Below are 19,258 nucleotides of genomic sequence, written 5' to 3' on the forward strand. Positions count from 1 at the left end.
CGTTTTGCCATTCTCAAATAGCGATTCTCTAAAATTTGCTATTTGAGAATAGCAAAACCAAACTTTCATACATATGCCCCTTGGTTACTGTGAATGTTGTTCTTGACTTACATACATAGAAACGTCAAAGAGGACAGTCCCCTCCAAATATGCAAATGTAGTGTAAGTTTGTAGTGTTCATTTTTTTTTGGGGTGCTAGTGGGTAATTTTAGAGTTCAGGGTGGGTGTGGGTTTTAGGGTGCCAGGGAGTAAATTTATGGTTCAGGGTGGGTTACGGGTGGGTTACGGATTGGCGTGCCAGGGGGTAATTTTAGGGTTCTGAGCGGGTATGTGTTTTGATGTGCCAGGGGTAATTTTAGGGTTCAGGGCAGGTGTGAGTTTTGGGGTGTCAGGGGGCAATTTTAGGGTTCAGGGTGGGTATGGGTTATGGGGTGCCAGGGCATACATGCCAACATTTGAGAAGAGCAAAGTGGGAGAATTAAAAAAAAAATCGGGAGAATGGGGCCTTGAATCGGGTTAACGGCATGTATGGGCTTTAAAAGTGGCTGCTGCAGGATCGGACATTTGAAACGTAAATGCACGTTTTTTTTAAACTTTCAGATGCACGGAGCGCAATGGCAGGCAGAGAGAAGGTGATGCAAGTGTTGTGCACTGGCCTGGCAGGTTGCTAGCAGTGCATGCACTCCTCCTCCCCCTCCTGTGTGGCAGCCCGGGCTGTAACAGCTTCCCCGCGCACACACAGCCGCCCCAGTACTTCACACGTCTTTAAAAGACCATTGCCTTGTTAATGACGCTTTGTTGGTTTTTCCCCCCTTCTAGAGCCCCTGCATCGCCACTCTGAATATTGCTGGAAGAATTAGCACCTTACACAATAGCAAACCCTGTCAGCTAAAACCCCCGAGGAATCGGGTTTTTGCTTGCAGGAATCGGGAGGCGGGAGACTAACCTTGAAATCGGTAGTCTCACGCCTGAATCGGGAGGGTTGGCATGTCTGTGCCAGGGGGGAATTTATGGTTCAGGGTGGGTATGGGTTATGGGGTGCCGGGGGGAATTTATGGTTCAGCATGGGTATGGGTTTTGGAGTGCCAGGGGTAATTTTAGGGTTTAGGGCAGGTGTGAGTTTTGGGATGTCAGGGGGCTATTTTAGGGTTCAGGGTGGGTATGGGGTGCCAGGGGACATTTTAGGGTTCAGCGTGGGTATGTGTTTTGGTGTGCAAGGGGTAATTTTAGGGTTCAGGGCAGGTGTGGGTTTTGGGATGTCAGGGGGCTATTTTAGGGTTTAGGGTGGGTATGGGGTGCCAGGGGACATTTTAGGGTTCAGCGTGGGTATGTGTTTTGGTGTGCCAGGGGTAATTTTAGGGTTCATGGGTATGGGGTTTGGGGTGCCAGGGGTAATTGTAAGGTTCTGGGTGGGTGTGGGTTTTGAGGTGCAATGGGATTAATTTTAGGGTTCAGCGTGGGTATGTGTTTTATAGTGCCAGGGGTAATTTTAGGGTTTAGGGCAGGTGTGGGTTTGGGATGTCAGGGGGCTATTTTAGGGTTCATGGTGGGTATGGGTTATGGGGTGCCAGATGGGAATTTATGGTTCAGCATGGGTATGGGTTTTGGGGTGCCTGGGGTAATTTTAAGGTTCAGGGTGGGTTTGGATTTTGGGGGGCAAGGGGGAATTTATGGTTCAGCATGGGTATGGTTTCTGGGGTGCCAGGGGTAATTTAAGGTTCAGGGCGGGTATGGGTTTTGGGGCTCCAGGGGGGTGATTTTAGAGTTCAGGGTGGTATTGGGTTTTGGGGTGCCAGGGGGTAATTTTAGGGTGTGGGTGGGTATGGGTTTTGGGGTGCCGGGGAGGGATAATTTTAGGGATAGGATGGGTATGGGTTTTGGGGTGCCAGGGGTAATTACAGATTTCAGGGCGGGTATGGGTTTTAGGGTGTGAAGGGGTTAATTTTAGGGTTCAGCGTGGGTATGTGTTTTGGTGTGCCAGGGGTAATTTTAAGATTCAGGGTGAGTATGGGTTTTGGGGGGCAATGCATCAAACTAACAAAAATGTGTGCTTTAATTGTTGTCCAGTTTCAAATGCAGAATTCACCACATTTTTTTCTCAGCTTGACCTGAGCATTAACCGATCCTGATTATCTGCCATTTTAGCTCCGCCCCATTGATTTACATTAGCCACGCCCCTTCCTCTGCCATGTTAGCCCCCCCCGAAATTAAGACCTAGTTGCGCCCCTGCATTCATCATCAGCCCACCCTTTCCCCGGTCCAGTGTTTCTTCATTCTGTTTGCTGCGGCTCCAGGATTGGCTGGAGCAGGCTAACCCAGCGCTCATTTCATGGCTTGGGGCTGCGGCTGCAAACCCTCAGCATTTTCTCAGCCTCTGGACTGCAGGCTCTGAAGTGCGCAGGTCAGATTAGTCCAGACAACCAAACTCACATGCGCAGGGGGCTGCATTACTAGTGCAATCTCACTGATTAGCCTCACCCCCTGCCATTGCACTGTAAGAGCGCGAGCCTTGGACACACTAATAAGATGGTATATATTACCATTTTATTAATGTGTGTGCCTGGTGCACTCGCTGCACGGGGGTGACGCTCCTCCACCATAATGGGGAGCCGCAGATGTTTTTTCCATGTATCCAATCATCCTTCCATCTGCAAACCCGCATTAGCTTCAAGATCCTTTCCATCTATGCATCCACCCACTCCTCCCAGGCCTGCTTATCACACATCATCCCGGGGCTGACGGAGTCCCCACCCACTGACAACTTCAATGCACAGCATCTCATAGTAAAGGTGCTCCAGGAAACAACCCTCTCAGTGTAGGACATCCTCAGGGCTATATGCCTCCCAGCTGTACTTGCCAGGGCTTTAAGTGGGCCGGGTCTCACCCGTGCTGAGCACCAGCAGTTTTTTAAAGGGGCCTCGAAACGGGTCTCTATCGGGGTCTGTTTTGTGACCACACAGGTGGTCCGTTTTTTTTTTCCAGACTGCAGTGACAGCAGGCACATGTGTGCGCATGCTTACTTCTCACTAACGGAGAAGTTACCGCATGACGTCATGCCAGGTGAGCGTTGTAGGGGAAGAGAGTCATTTTCTCCATGGATTGCCCTTCCCTTTTTGAAACTCAGGAGCAGCAACATTGTTGTGGTGTCACCAGGGCTTTAAGTGGACGCTTTTTCAATATTATATACAAGCCATAGTTGCTGCTTATTTATCTTATGCAAATAACAACCATTGGCAAAGCCAATAGTCCTGACTCTTTGTAGGTATGATGTTGCTTGTTATATCATATATCTCGATGCAATGGAAGAAACAGCAAAATACAAGTCGGGTGGCACACTATGCTAAGCACAGATTTGTAGCTTTTAGCTTACATGTTTTAAGCCACACCCTTTATTACATTTGTCACGCCCCTTTGAGAGATCCCTCATGTTTTTTTCATCCCACTTAAAGCCCTGGTAGCAGCCATATTTACCTCGCCTGCTTAAGACGTAAATTATTATCCCGGGTCTGGTGCCTTAGTGGACTAATGCACCCACTATAAGCGCCTGTGTCAGACCTCCTGGTCACAGGTTCAAATCCTGGTGTGTTCACTAAGCCTTTCATCCTTCTGAGATCGATATGATGAGTACCTTTGGGTAACAATAGACAGCAGTTATTCACGTCGCGGTGAACATCCGCTTTACATACACACTTTATGTTTTCCCCTTAGAGAGAGAAAATAAGAATCCTGTTCCTGTACAACGAGATGCTACGGAGGAGAGGATTTTACGTCAATGAGGTGAAGAAACGGATAATGGTGCGAGCACGCAAACGGAAGCGCATGGTGAGTCCTGTTGTCTGGAAGGGTGTCCCCGCACCTCACACTGTCCCCAGCTGGTGAAAGCCACGACCTGCACTCGGTGCCAAAGCGCGGTGAGGCTAAAGAGTGGGCGGGCGACATAACAGCCCCACAGCTATGTATGTGGTGGAGTACCTGCTATGTATTCTTCCGTAATAAGAGGTCTAGTGGTGAACCGACAGACCACAGTGCTGTGCTTCCATCAAAACAGCTGCACACCAGGAAATTAAAAGGTACAACACATCACATGCATACCCTTTCCACGCAGTGTGAAAACTAAACAGCAACAGGACTAAACATGTTCAAATCACTCACCAGCTAGTCTACCAGGAACACATTTACGCCCTGAATTACCAACACTTCCATATTACAGACTGCTCCTCTCACCTTTCCTCTCATACGTGCTCTCCGTCCTCCTAGCGCCTCACAAACCTGAGCACTGTACCTCAGCACTTTGACCTTTCTTTTGCTAACACCACCCTTTCCTACCACACTGCTGATCTCTCTCCACTGTCCCTATAGGATGCCTCAATGACTAATACATACACCGCAGGCATCTGTGTTTGACCTCCTCGTCACAGGCTCCAACTGCAATGGGTGCACTTAGACTTTCATATTCCAGAGGTCGATAAAATGAGTTCTGCAGAGCTGGATAAGAATAGCCATCGGTTATTTAGCATGAAGACGGAGAACGCGCGCTGTGCAAGCAAGCACACGTTATGTTAGGATACTCATTTCAAACAGGAATATGCCATCTCCACCACCCTTGACCTCTCTTCCAATTCCATTTCAGCCTTCTATCCAATCTTAGCTCTTCACCCTGCTAGCCTACACTTACCTACAAGACTTCCTTTATGTCTCTATTGTCACAGCACCGCTTTCTTACCATTCTCTTCTGGAGCCCACCCTTCTTATCGCAAACAATTTAACCAGGTTTCTCCAAAGTCAGTACTAGAGGGCAGATCCATGTCAGATTTTCAAGATAGTTACATTCATCTCAATGGGGATATGCTAAAAATTTGGCATGGATCCAGTCCTCCAGGACCGACTTCGGAGACTCCTGAATTAACCCAACAGGGTACGTCTGTGATAGCATCCCAACCATGCAGCAAACTAAATGAAGATTCCATGGTTTCGGAATGGAAAATCATTCAATATTTCCATGACTCCTCCCTCGAAGCATTGTTCTTCCACTTACCACGACATGCGATAGCTAACTGCACTTACTCACTTAACATTCAACTAAACTGCTTCACCACACTCCTCATCTTGGACTTCCTACGTTTTCTTCGCTCCTAAATTCTTCTAACAGGAAATCTACTGCATCTACACCCCTCATCAGGTCTACAAATGTAATTTCTTCCCATTTACTATTGCAAAAAATACTCAACACAGTTGGTGATATGGGGCAACCCGCCGGGTGACTGTGCAGAGTCAATTCTCTGATAACATCATGTTAATTCTGAATCTTGATCAAGAAGAAGCTAAACTGATCAAGTGAATCATTAGAATTTAGTACAAACAACTAGTTTATGAATTCCCATTTCTGAGAAAGGATAAAAAAGCAAGAGGGGAGTTAAACGTATGACATCTCAACCTTGCAAATGCTGACAGAATTTCTTCAAGATATTATAAAATTCTGATTGTTTGTGGTGTATAAGTTTAGGGCAGATCTGGGTCAAACTGCCAGCATACATTTTTGAATAAATATTTTTAAAGATTTTACAAAAAATGCATCGAAGGTGACTTTTAGTTTTTAAAATTGGCAGAAGTGCTCCTAGTTCATGGTGGACTTTCAATAGACTGGAAATTGATGGAGCATTTGGTGCTGCGCAACAGTAGTTCAGTTTTTCTTCTCCTGCGTTTCAGCAAATCGCTGCTAACCAATGGCAAAAGGGTTACGTTTCTGTGGTATTCTATTGTTTTTTTTGTTAGTGGTGACAGTTGAGCATCGCCATCCTAATGATGTTACAGTTGGTTGTGGTCGTCTAAGATCTTCGGAGGTGGGTAGAGGTAGCAATGGCATTTGAAGGGAGCTTTGCAGGGCTGACTCACATCTTTGAGATTAGCCAGAAATTAAGAATGCATGCCAAGGGAGGACGGCACCTAAATCTTTTGCTGAATCATTGTTATCAAAGGCCAAACTGAATAAAAAAAAAATAAAGCTATTCATGGCTTCCGTATGTAGGAAACTTTAAAACCATCATCCTCGAACTAAAGGAGGATGGGTTATTTGCTAGGCGGTGGAAGACTGACTAACATGGGTCGAGAAGCGGTATGTTTTCTCAAAGATCTTATATGTAGTGCTAAGATCCGCAGCTCATATCTATTTGTGGAAATAGTTGTTTTGTTCATTGATCTCTAGGGGTAGGATGGTTACTTGTGAAAGGACCAGTAGAAATGTTCCTTCTTTGATGGAGGGGTTTATATGATAAAATAAGGGTGGCTTTTTTTCTATTTCGTTTTCTTTATTTCTTCAAATATTTTTATTGACTCATTTTTCTGTAGTAGTACATTGTTCATTAGTGGTAACCATAACACAGAATTACAGTGCTACTAAGTTCAGTAGTAGAGAATCGGTAAGCGGTCACATTTGCGGGTGGCCGCAAAGCAGAATTCCAAAGCATCGAAAGGAATTACCCCTGCTAGGGTTACATCAATATGCAGTAAGTAAAAAATCAATAAATAATAAGTTATAAACAATCAAACATTATGAGACCTCTACAGTGTTCAATAAGACACCCATGGTGAGTGTGTCTGCCTGCCGCTACCATGTCACTCCCAGGTAGTCCTGTCGCTATTTGACAATGTCATACCTAAGAGAAGGGCCATAACAGTGGGGTTGGGAGTACAGATGGGGATGCCCCTTCCCTCATGTGCAACCCAGGAGAGGGCAGCAGGAATATGCGTATTGTGAATAAACAGGGGGGGAAGTCGAGACATAGCCAATAATTGGGAGGGTGTGCTTCAGTATAATTACTTGGGGCCCTGCTGTGAGAGCTACACACGAGTATGGAGCAATGAGTGTTTTATCAGCCACTGCAAAGCGACCATAGTGGCGCCCGTCATCGCAGACCTGACGAATGTGGCAGGCGAGACTACCACTCACGGTGGTCCTTCGTCCGTCTTTGCTTCCACCGCGACAAGGAAGGTCTCCTAGCATTCACCTTCTGTTTGAGAGTTCCCTCTCATGCTGTGCAGTCTGAGCGTGTGTGTTTCGGCCCTGGTCCATGTCATCAAGCGACGCTGCTACCGTTGTGTATCCGGGTGGGCAGGCGATGTCCATGCCATGGTGATACTGCATTTGAATAATACGAACGTCAGCTCTATCTCCCTTTATTCTGGAGCGAAGACCCAGGAGGCATGACTCAGGTGTGGGTGTAAGGGTGTGCATCTACATTTCAGCCACCAGTGTAGTTATCTTTGCCCAGGAGGAGTGCAGTGATTGGCATGCCCAGACCATGGGAAAGAAGCCAGCACTTTGTAGCTTACACCTGGGGCATTCTGGGGAAAGTGCTGGGAACATGTGCTGAATACAGTGTGGGGAGAGATAAATGTGGTGTATGAAACTGAATTGTGTGTACCGAAACCTAAGATTATGGGTCACCTTCTTAGTCGTCTCGAGGGATCGGGACCAAGGTTTATCAGATAGTGGTTGATGGAGTGCTGCATCCCACCAAGCGCATGCTCTCACTGCATGATCTGCAGGGGGATTGTGAAGTGCAGTGTACAAGGTTGTGATGGCATGATGGGGGCTTGTGGCCGAGAGTAATGCATGTAGTGATGGGGAGACGGGGGGTTCAGAGTCCTCAGTGTTTCATGACTTCTAAATAACTTTCCAGAGAACTCGGTGCTTTAAAAACTGTCCAGCGTTCAAGTCATGCAATTCCACTAGGTCCTGAAACGGCACTAGGGCGCCCTCATTATAGATGGCACCCACCAGTGTGATCTCCACTTCTCGCCAAGGAGCCAGGTCAGTACGCTGTGCCACAACAGCAAGCCCAGGATACCTATAGCCAATAATGAAAGTAAATGAAATACCAGCATTTGTAAAGCGCACAGCTACCTCCGGAGAGGTGTCCCGGCGCTGGGGGCCGTCGGGAGAATTAAGCAAGCTATTGCCCAGAGTCACATGGTGCTGGGCTAACCTACAGCCGGCATCGAACCGTGAACCCTGTGGTCCGGAGTCAGGCAACCTGGCCGCTGCTTCACACCTCCTCCAGCCAGGGCGTATGGAAGCATGGCGCGCCCTTGGGATGTACATATCTGTGCCAACAGGTGCGCACAACCACTATCTGTCTAAACTTGTGGCGTGCAGGAGTGCTGAATTGGTCAGCCAGGTGTAAATGCTCACGTCCTTCAGCAGTGGTTGCACCAATATAGTTTCGGGGTGGTTTGAGTTACATAACCACGCCATTGGTCACTGTAGCTGTGCAACAGCATAGTATAACTCATATTGAGGTGCTCCCATACCTCCCTCAGTGAGTGGGCATTGTATCGTGTTCAAAGCAACCCAGCCACACCCAGAGTCCCATCTCAATTCTAGCAGCAACCCCTTCAGTTCCCGAAAGAAACATCTGGGGAGTACAAGTGGGAGGGCAATGAAGAAGTACAATAGACCGGCGAGAATCAACATTAGGATATTGCCACCCAGGCCCAATGGGGATAAAGGGAGCGAGCACCAAAAAAGAGAGGGATTGATGTATGGAGCAAACAGCCTTATCTAGATTTCCTTCCTTAAGGTCTTTCTCAGCATGATACATTTGTATGCCTAAATATTTAAAGGTGTCATAGCAACATCGGAGGCTGGTCCGCCAGTGGCCTACATAGCATAGGAAACACGCAGTCCGGAGATCTCACCGAAAGAGTCCAGTACTCGCATGAGACCCAGGAGCAACACATCCATGTTGCAAAGGTAAATTAAGGCGTCATCAGCATAGAGTGATATAATATAGTGTACATCCAGCTCCCAGGTGCCCTATTACTCTGCCCACCGACGGAGGTGACAGGCCAGAGGTTCCATAGCCAGGGCAAACAGAAGTGGGGACAACGGACACCCCTGTCTCTGTACTGGGTTGAATGTATGATATTCTTCTGCATTCTGTCCATCAATTGTTCTTTTTGCAGGTGCCTAAAACATCAACCGACATTTAAATGCAAGAATATACGCTGTGTACATAAAAGGGACTAAGGGATTAAACATAAAGAAGACAAACATGAAGGCAATTGCTGTCAGCTCGTGCACAAATTTAAGCGCATGTGTGAGTGAAACAATAAATGTTTAGCTTTTACCAAGGTAAATACACACACTTAAAGAAAAGTATGTTGAAAATCTAAATGAAGTAAATCGTCATTGTGAAGTAAAGGGGCAATGTCCTTAATAAACATAATCCAGAGTTCGCTTGCAGCTGTAAGGGAAAGCATGCACTTGCAGTGCATGTTTTCCGAGAAATAAAGCTTTTGCTATGTGTATTATTATGATCAGATCTTGCAACTTTGGTGCTAGGGAGCCATGTTCGAGTCCCGGTGCTGGCTCAACATCCTATGATTCTGGGCAATTCATTTAATCTACCCGTTAGTGAAACATATTGACAGTGGCAGCTGGTAGGGAACGGTGGTAGGGGAAGGGTTAGAAGAAAAACAAGAAAGACTTACCTGCTGGTCGCCACCCGCTCCCTCTCCCCAGTCCGCCCTGTTTTCCTGGCTCCCAGCACCAGCCACGCTCACAGACCCCCTAGCCAATCAAAACACTGCTTTCACCAGCATGACAAACGTGTTGTGATTGGCCATAGCAGCCTGTTTTTGTGCTTAGATTGGGATTGGGAACCTGTGCATTTTCTCCACCTAGGCTGTGCAATACAGCTGGGTGGAGAATATGCTAAATGTGCATGATGGTTTGGCCGACCCAAGATGGCTGACCAAACCGCCATGAGCACGTATGGTGCACCAACCACTCCTCCTCCCTCTGACGCTAGCCCGCCCCTCCCCGCCCTAACCTGGCTCCATACTATAAATAAAATGATAATAATGTTTTGTTATTATTGTTTTATGTTTCCTTTGCACTGCCCTGAGAGCAGTGAGGCGATGCACCTCCGCCTTAGCGGAGGTGCCGCCCCTGCATAACGAATTCAAAAATGAAGGCAATTGTCATTGCGTGCACAAATTTAAGTGCATGTGTGATAGCGACAACAACAAATGCTTACTTAGCCATTCCCAAGCTGACACCAAAAGTGTGATGGTCTGTTATTGACACAGTAATTTGTGCTGCAACGATGATTTAGAACACGTGTGAGAAATCTAACAAAGTGGTGACAATGCTAGGAAAAGCATCAAAAATAATTAAAAGACAAAAAACGAAAAGTACACACACACTTCGATATAATAAATAAAGAAAAAGAAAGAAAGTAAACCGGAAGTGTAAAGAATTGGGGAATTAAAGAAAAGAAAGATAAAACAAAGTATGCAACCAGGTATAAAAGAAAAATGTGCACTCCTAAGGACTGTCTGAAGAAGAAAAAAATAGTGGAAAAACACAAGTTCTTGGCCAGGTGAAAAGGAAGTCAAGACACCAAGCCCTGACTAAATGGAAGTAGCCACATGAGAGTGACAATAGAGTCAATTAATGGTAAGCAATGGGTGGACTGTGAGCCCACTGACAGTCAACAAAATTACTTGAGACAGCGCATGCGAGGTGTACCTGAGACCTAAAAAGGAAGGAAATATTATGGTTGCCTCTAAATGGTGAGTTAGAATTTATTCTGCGCCCTGAGTGCCAAATGGAAAGCTTATTATTCCCATTTCTTCGATTCGCCCGAGGATGCGGCAGAGTGGATGGAGGTCACACTGACCCCGCAGGCATCACAGGACCCGCTCGCAGACCACCGCAGTGACACCCGCAAGGGCTCGCAAGGCAGACGGAGCGACACTCACAGCCCCGGACATCATTCATCACGCGGAGATCCGGCTACGACGCGTCCACCCGGACGCCAGACAGCGAACCGAACGTCATCATCCCCACATCACCGTCTAACTGAGGAGGCACTGGCCGCCCACGACGCGGAAGCAACCAAAGACAGACTCTCCGTCACTACCGACACCCACACTGAGGTATCTGAATCGGACAACAGCTTGCAACTCTTCCCGAAGATCACAGCCCAGATGGCGGAGGAGTTCTGAACGACGACGCAATTGATCCTCTCCAGGTGGTAACGTATGACTAATCCCCTCCTTCACATATGGTGGGTTGTATGTGCAGGGGCTCATTGTATTGGGGGCTATCATGCCCACGAGGACAGTTCAGTGCCAACCGACGGAGGCCTACCACCCCCGGTATGCACAAGAACTTGACTGACTTGTGCCCACGTTGGGCACCATGGTTTGGCTCCTGGGTACGTTGGCTCAGGGACCTTTTTGTTCAGGGGTTACTTGTTTGCGGGACACTCTCACCTCTTAGCACAGCAGAACATGTAGGGTCACCCAGTTGTATTACATTGTTGAGCCGCACAGTTGAAGATGGGACCTCTTAATAACTACCAATTGTGCACCTGGAATGTGCGTGGCATGGGATCTGTGCATAAACGACATAGAATCCTAGCACAACTCAACAGAAGGGGGACGCAGATTGCTTGCCTGCAAGAGACACATTTGAACGCTGCCGAAGCGGTGAAATTGCGCAAGAAATGGAGAGGGCAGTTCTTTTCGACCTCATATTCTGCATTCTCTAGGGGGGCGGCAATTTGGCTCCGTGGCTCTCTACCCTTCCAGCTGCTAGAGCAACGGATTGACCAGGAGGGACGCTATGTATTTCTACGGGGGCTGTTGGATGGGGAGGCGGTAGTCATTGGCTGTGTGTACTCACCTAACACAAATCAATCGGAATTTTTGTTTAATGTCAACAGGGTACTTGCAGACTGGGCTGATCATCGCTGGATCATAGGGGGTGATTTCAATGCTGTACTTGATGTTATGCTAGATAGGTCGCATCCCCCCTTACAGGCTACCGAGAGCAGTAAACAGGCTGCTGCGCTTGCAGGTTGGGCTGCGGGCTGGGATATGGCGGATGTGTGGCGCAGCGTACACCCTCTGGATAGGGAATACACCTTTTTCTCCCCTCCCCACCAGCTTCACACCAGAATTGATCATGTTTTCTGCTCCCGTTCCCTCACAGCACAGATTGTCCAAGCCCAACACATGGGGAAAACACTATCGGACCACAGCCCCGTGGAGATTACGTGGCAGTGGGGTAGGAAGCTGGCTCCCATCCCGACTTGGCGGCTGTCTCCTGAGCTCCTCGAGGACTCGGTCTTCCGATCCTCCCTGTCCGACACTATAGATACCTACTTCTCCACCAATGCACACACGGCCAGCTCCCGGCAGATAGAATGGGACACTTTCAAGGTCTGTCTTAGGGGGGCTGCTATGGCTATTAGGGTGGGAAGGAAACGGGAGGTGATCAGCGAACTGAAAGAGGTGGAGAGCTCACTTGCATCCCTGGAAAATGAGGCGGCGGGCACAAATGTTCCCTTCACACCACTACAGGAGGCACATATTAGACACGCGGAGCTCCTGGAAGAACTGCGGCTTATAGACTATAGGGAGTACACGAACAGGCAGCATACACAGGCTGACCGCGCCGGACCCCTACTTGCCCGCCTCCTAAGGGACTCCCCGATCAGCCAACCCATTCTGAGGGTTTTCGACCAATATGGCCGCTCAGCTACCACCCAAATAGGGATCAACACGGCGTTTAAGGACTACTACACCACGTTGTACAGTCCTCCGCAGCCCCTATCAGAACCCGCACTTGTGGCCTTCATGGAGGGTCTGGTTCTCCCACAACTTACTGCCAGCCAGAACAAGGACTTGAAACGTGCTATTTCAGTGGCGGAGATCAGACAGGCGATCAGAGCCCTTCCGAAGGGCAAGGCACCTGGAACGGATGGCCTACCGACTGAGTTCTACGCCACATATATAGACCTGCTAGCCCCACGGTTACATACTGTTTATTTGGCTGCCCTACGCACAACCTCCCTGCCGCAATCATCAATGCAAGCCCTGATCACGTCCCTCTTGAAACCGGCCAAAGATGGTCTGCACCTGGCCGACTACAGGCCCCTGTCCCTTCTCAATACTGATTCAAAAATACTGAGCAAGGTGCTGGCGTCGAGGCTCATGCAATACGTGCCTCAGCTGGTCCACCCGGATCAGTGCGGTTTTGTGACGGGCCGCAATACGGCCATGAACCTTAGGCGATTGGCTCAGCTCATGCTCGGAGACAATATTGACACGGGCTCCGAAGGCTGCATTTCTCTAGACTTAAAACAAGCTTTTGATTCCTTGAGATGGGACTATATGTTCGCCACCCTGTTGAAATTCGGGATACCGCCCGAATTCCTCGCTTGGGTCAGATTGCTATACACCATCCCCACGGCCAGAGTGCGCACCTCCAATCAAATCTCAGGTCCTATGGCTATTGCCAGAGGCACCAGACAGGGCTGCCCGCTCTCCCCTCTCCTCTTTGTCCTCGCCCTTGAACCACTACTCTGTAGACTCCGGTTGATGGCCCCCCTCTATGGCATACGGCGACACGGTACGGACCACATTGTATCTGCTTATGCGGATGATATTATATTATATCTCCGCGACCTGAGAGGTGATCTGAGTCCGGTTTCTCGGATTTTCGAGGATTTCAGAGAGATCTCTGGCCTAACTATTAGCGAGACTAAATCCTATGGGTTCACCTTTGCAGTAACAGATGGTTCAACCCCCCTGCCTTTTGCCCCTCACGAATTCCAGATGGCTGACACCACCTTCCGATACCTGGGGATCCAGATATACAGAGAGGCGAGCATGATGATTGACGGAAATCTAGGAAAGGCCATTAGGGCGCTGAAGGCGCAAATTCAGTTTTGGCTTACATTACCGCTCTCGATACCCGGGGGGGTGGCGATCTCCAAGATGGTGCTGCTCCCCCGGCTTATCTACTACTTCACCAACCTGCCATTCCAGATCCCAGCGGCGACATTTAAGACCCTCGACTCACTACTAACCGAGCTTGTGTGGGGACATGGCCGCAGGCGCATAGGTCTGGCCAAGTTGCAACTACCCTCCGACTCTGGAGGCATGGGCTTACCGGACCTCAGGGCCTATAATTATGCATGTCAGCTGCAATGGCTAGCTTACTGGGTGGCGGGCCGTAATCTGCATGAGATTAATATATCGAGGGACGACCACGCTAAGGGGAGAGTGCACATCTTGCTCCTTCCCGGCTCAGATCTACCTAGAAACGCCCCGCCACTTCTCAAGCTGGCGATCACATACTGGCGGAAAGCGCTGAGGTACACGTCCCCTGGGACGCCATATGCCCCCACAATTCCACTACTGGGCATACCGCTTGGTTCGGGCACACTCACGACGACCCTGCTGGAACCCTGGCATGACATAGGTGTGACACGTGTGGGTGACCTGTTTGCGGAGGGACACCTACTATCTTTCGAAGACTTAAGAACTTCGCAGGGCGTCCCCGGTGGCTCCTTTCTCCTGTACGCTGGACTCCGACACTATATCTCACGCAAATGGTCGCCTGATGGGCGGGAGCCTACCGCGAACCCTCTTGTTACAATGCTCTACCTTATGGGAACGGGTGGCCACCTGACCAGATGGCTCACATCTAGCATTAAAAGGGGGAGGGCACTTCCACTGTCACCGCTACGGGCGACTTGGGAAGTAGATATTGGAAGGCCGCTACGAGACAAGGAGTGGGAGCGCATACTCCAGTTCCCCAGGAAGGTGGCCAGGAATCCCAAGTACAAGTTCATACAATTGATGTTATTGCACAGAGCCTACCTGACACAGCACCGACTGCATGTGATGTTCCCTGCGACCAGGAACAACTGCCCCCGATGCGATGAGGACGACGCATCACTACTACATATGTTGTGGCACTGCCCCAAGTTAGGGTATTTCTGGAACACTGTCCATGACTCACTCGCGACAGCTGGTACACTGCCTCGAACACCTACACTGGAACGTACACTACTGGGGCTGGGGCCTTCGACCCGCACTAGAACCGTGGCGACGCGCTTCTCTGATCTGGCCTTGTTGCTGGCGAAGCGTGCCATCACGATGCGATGGAAATCGTCTAGACCACCCAACCCAGACATATGGCGGGCGGAGGTGGTGCGATGGGGGAAAGCGGAGGGCGAAGCACTACAAAGGGAGGAGAGCAGGGGCCTCCGGAAAACACCGATCTCGCTGGAATGGTTTGACACCTTGGGAGTTTTTGAGGCTGGCACTGACGAAGGTGAAGAGGAGGATAGTGATTAACCGCATAGGGTATTAATGTGCCCCGACCCACCCTTCCCATGCGCGACCACCACTACCCACAGTGCACTGAGATGGGGTACGGGTACCCCCGACCCATCGCTCACGCTACCCACCTTACCTGTGTATAAGCCTTGCACTTTGTATTAATACGTCAAGTGTGACCCACATGTAGATATTACATTTATGTGCCTAATTAGAGAGTGACGGGTGGGATTCCGAAGGGGTGGAGGGCGGGACCAGATGAGAATGGGGTTTGTTAGTTTGTTCTAGTTCATCGACAAAAGGGAAAAATCGATATCACTATGTTTCTATATATGCTTGGAGCAACCGCATACATGTACCAACGGAATCTACACTGTGATTATATGTATGTAATTGTATGCTATCACTGCTCACAAAACTATGCTAATAAACAGATTTAAAAAAAAAAAAAAAAAAAATGGAAAGCTTATTATGACCACTTTTCGGCACTGTATTACTCAATGCCTGCTGCACAGTGGAAATGGCTGAGTAGTGAGATTTCTGCACCAATGTCTGGGAGGCTATTACAATGGAATGTATGGCACTTTCTACATCTCAGATCATCTATTTTCTGTCAGGAACAAGCAACCCGTTCAAACCTCCTAAAACAGATGGCCGATGGTGTAGGCTAATCCCAAAATAATGGTACAAATACTCTGCGGGGTCCTTGTGTGATGTTTCTGAAAAAGTTTACAACCACCATGGTGTTTCTACAATTTGTGATGCCAGAAAGAGGCTGATCACTATTCTCAAATAGGGAAGGGGCAGTAAAGGACCTGAAAAGTCAACAACACGCAAAGTGCAGATGGACAGTGATGACATGGGTGGCGAATACCCAAGTATTAAGCACAGTGTTATTAGTTTTCTGGACTACCCACCCAATGGGCGCCTGTTCAGAAACTGTCTTATTATTTGTGTTTTTAAAATAAAGACATTTGGAAAAAACCAAGCAAACACAAGTTTATATAAAAACCCTTATTGCTAGTACTGGGACTACACTTTTAGCAAGGATGTGGCATTGAGTGTGTAATTGACACACCTGATGTATGCGTTGGGATCGATTTGAACTTTTATGGACTGTTGTTAATCTTTTCACAAATCAACCAGTTACTATTCATGCAAAACTCGATGTACCCAGATCTATGAATGTGCAGTAACATAAATAACGAAAGAATACAACAGGAAAAGCACTTGCATCAGAATTGACAAAGCTGCTCCCATCCCAAGTAACAACCAAAAAGCTACTGGAACAAAGGCTACAAGAAATAAGACATTAAAAGAAACAGTGTGAATATGCGCAGTTCTAAATAAAAATACTGGTGCACTTAAAATACACTGAGTGGTAAAAGCAGAGCATATTCTTTTTTTTTTTAAATAAATATTTTTATTTTTGTTTTGAAAATTAAACAAAACGTCAAAGAAAGCATGAATACACAATACATACACATTGAATGTCAGTCCACAACATTCTTGAAGGGCAAATATAATTGTGATATTTCTTTTGCAGGTGAGTCTGTAGATGGGCTCTAACGACATAAGCATACAAGTATAGAGGGTCACATTTATGTTTTTCGTACTTATCAACAGTAGGGTCAAACATTACATTATTCAAGGCTCTTCCCCCGATTTTCCCAGCAGCAGTGCATATTCTTTGACAACCAATACCATAAAATGCAACTGAGTAATTATCGGGTTAGTTGGAAAGGGTGAAAGAGCTGAGGTTGAATCTTTAAAACCAAAACAAGAAACACAACAAACAAGCAGTGGCATTGCCAATAGGTCTGCTTTAAATAAATGTTGTATGGTAATGTGAAGCATTAGAAGCAAATAGAATGAGAATGGATATATATTTTGTGTGGAAGGAAAGAACTGTAGGATAATGTTGGTGCAGGGGAAAAGATCAGGTGAAATGCACCGTCAAGTCAGACCTAAACGTCCATCTAGTTTAATGAAACACCATAAAATATCTAATTATTTGAGACAATTTAATAGCATTACAATGTCATGTGCGTGCCCCTGAAAGGTCAAGTTTAGGCAGCTGGATAAATAAACAAAATGATCATAGCTGTTTGGAGGGTAAGCACTTTTTTTGTGGCAGTACACAACTTCTATCCAATCAAAACATGTACTCCTGACTCTCAAAGTGTGGGCGGAGCTAAAGCCCTCTCCTAGTGATTCTCACATAATTGTCTGGCGGCAGCTACGCTGTAAAGTCCCACGATAAAAAGGATCAGTATAATTATTCATTATTCTTAGGAGTCTCTGCTGAGCATCCAGGGAAACCAAGCACAGAGCCTGAACTGAAGTACAGCCATACCCAGAACCCAAGAAAGCAAGACCTTGTAACCCTCAACTGGATGAAAACCAGCATATTGATCTGGATTGAAAGGTGGCTGCCACATAACAAGGGTGGAGGTTTGGCAAAAAATAGCTGGCACAATGTGGCAAAGCAGATTAGTGAGTAAAGTAGCCCAATTTTATAGTTAATGTACTGTCATGAAAAGAAATGGCCATCTCCACAGTGGTAAACATCACCACTAACATGATGAGATGTGGAAGCATCTTAGAGAGGACGTATGATTGATTTACTTGTTGTTTTGCTTATTAGTAACTACGTTAAATTGAGATTGTGGTTTTAAACAATATGACTATATTGGAGTGTGGCTGTATTAAATCAAAGCACACAAACTCCATAACGCATCAGAAGAAAAATTATATAATGAATTAAAAGGATTATTGCAGGCTGTGACTTTGCAAGGGGTGCCCAAGGTAGCATGCAAACCTTAAAAAGTGTCACATTTTTAGAAGCAAAAAGTAAGCACAATTCTTTGCTAAGCTTACCCCCTAATCCAAGCAAAGCATACAAACGCCTTTAATAATTCTGAGCCAAATACAGTTCTCAAAATCTAAACATGACAAATGTCTCTGTGTAACTGGTGCAAACTCTGTCTTGAAGCGAGGTGTTTCTAGACTTGACAATAATATAGCTCCATGTGTGGCAGGTGTGCTCACTCCACTGACGACACCCATCTCACGTACTGACGGACTGACGACAGTATTGATCCACACAAGGGAATTGCTACCTCCCTATCATTGACCTGAAAATAACACGTGCCTCAGCCTCAGCCAACTTGTTCATGGGAGGAATCCTGAAAGCAGTATGTCCCTGTAGAGAGGGAACATGGTGTTGTCCACAACCAAGTGCACTATCTGTGTAGGGGGGTTGTTACATTTGACTAAAACAAAAGTTTCCCACGACCTTCACACAATATAGGAACTTATGGTTGTGGGGCAGACCTGCCTTTCTACCTGGTAGGAGCAACTGAATCTACAATTGATAATGTTGGGCTAACAAAGGTTGGCACCACCCAAGAATTCCATGGCTGGGAATGGAACAAAGGGTCCTGGAGCCCGTGCAGTGTAGGGAGGTTCCTCCTTTCAGTGGGGACCCATTCAGTCTAAAGCCTATGGTTGTCAGTGGGGTACGAGACTCGTGGATGCTTCATGTTTCTGCGTTACGCCAATGTCCCACTCTTAGACTCAGAGGGGCATTGCCTCAATTAGGCAGTAAGATTGCAGGTCACAGGTTTGAATCACAGAAACGGCTTAATCTTTCATCCTTCGGAGAGTGATTACATGGGTAATATGGAGTTGAGTCATAAAACCAGGTAGTACAGATATCTTACAGACAATTCCATATTTGCTGTGCTCTAACTATAATCAAGTCATTATTTAACATTATATGCCTGTATGCTTTGTCACCTGGTAGTTCAGCAATTCACTCTACTAATGTTCTGGAGAAGTCTGGTTATAGGCCAAGGGTCAAGGGAAATGTTCCATCTCACCATGGATATAACTGATGTATTTTAGTGATGTCTCACTAGGGGCTCACAATCTGCAAGTTTATGTTACTACCAACTGATCATGCAACTGCTGATGATTACAATTTACAAAAGGATAGTCAGTGTGTAGGTCTAAAAGGCAGAATCCATGCCATATGCGCAGGATACCCACTGACTATTTCAATTAGTTCCATTTAGATTAATAGTATGTAAAAGTTTCTTCAGGGTATATT

General features: G+C 47.1%; 1 protein-coding gene across 1 annotated transcript in view; it reads left to right on the plus strand.

Annotated features, from left to right (window-relative positions):
• DCST1 (DC-STAMP domain containing 1) overlaps positions 1-19,258 on the plus strand; it is a 128,888-nt gene that overhangs the window by 109,219 nt on the left and 411 nt on the right. The window contains exon 17 of the mRNA XM_086945516.1: positions 3,709-3,822. Within this exon, the coding sequence (XP_086801642.1) occupies positions 3,709-3,822 (114 nt within the window). The remainder of the gene's footprint in view (positions 1-3,708; positions 3,823-19,258) is intronic.

The sequence above is a fragment of the Lissotriton vulgaris genome, chromosome 12 (assembly GCF_964263255.1).
Source record: "Lissotriton vulgaris chromosome 12, aLisVul1.2, whole genome shotgun sequence".
NCBI lineage: Eukaryota > Metazoa > Chordata > Amphibia > Caudata > Salamandridae > Lissotriton > Lissotriton vulgaris.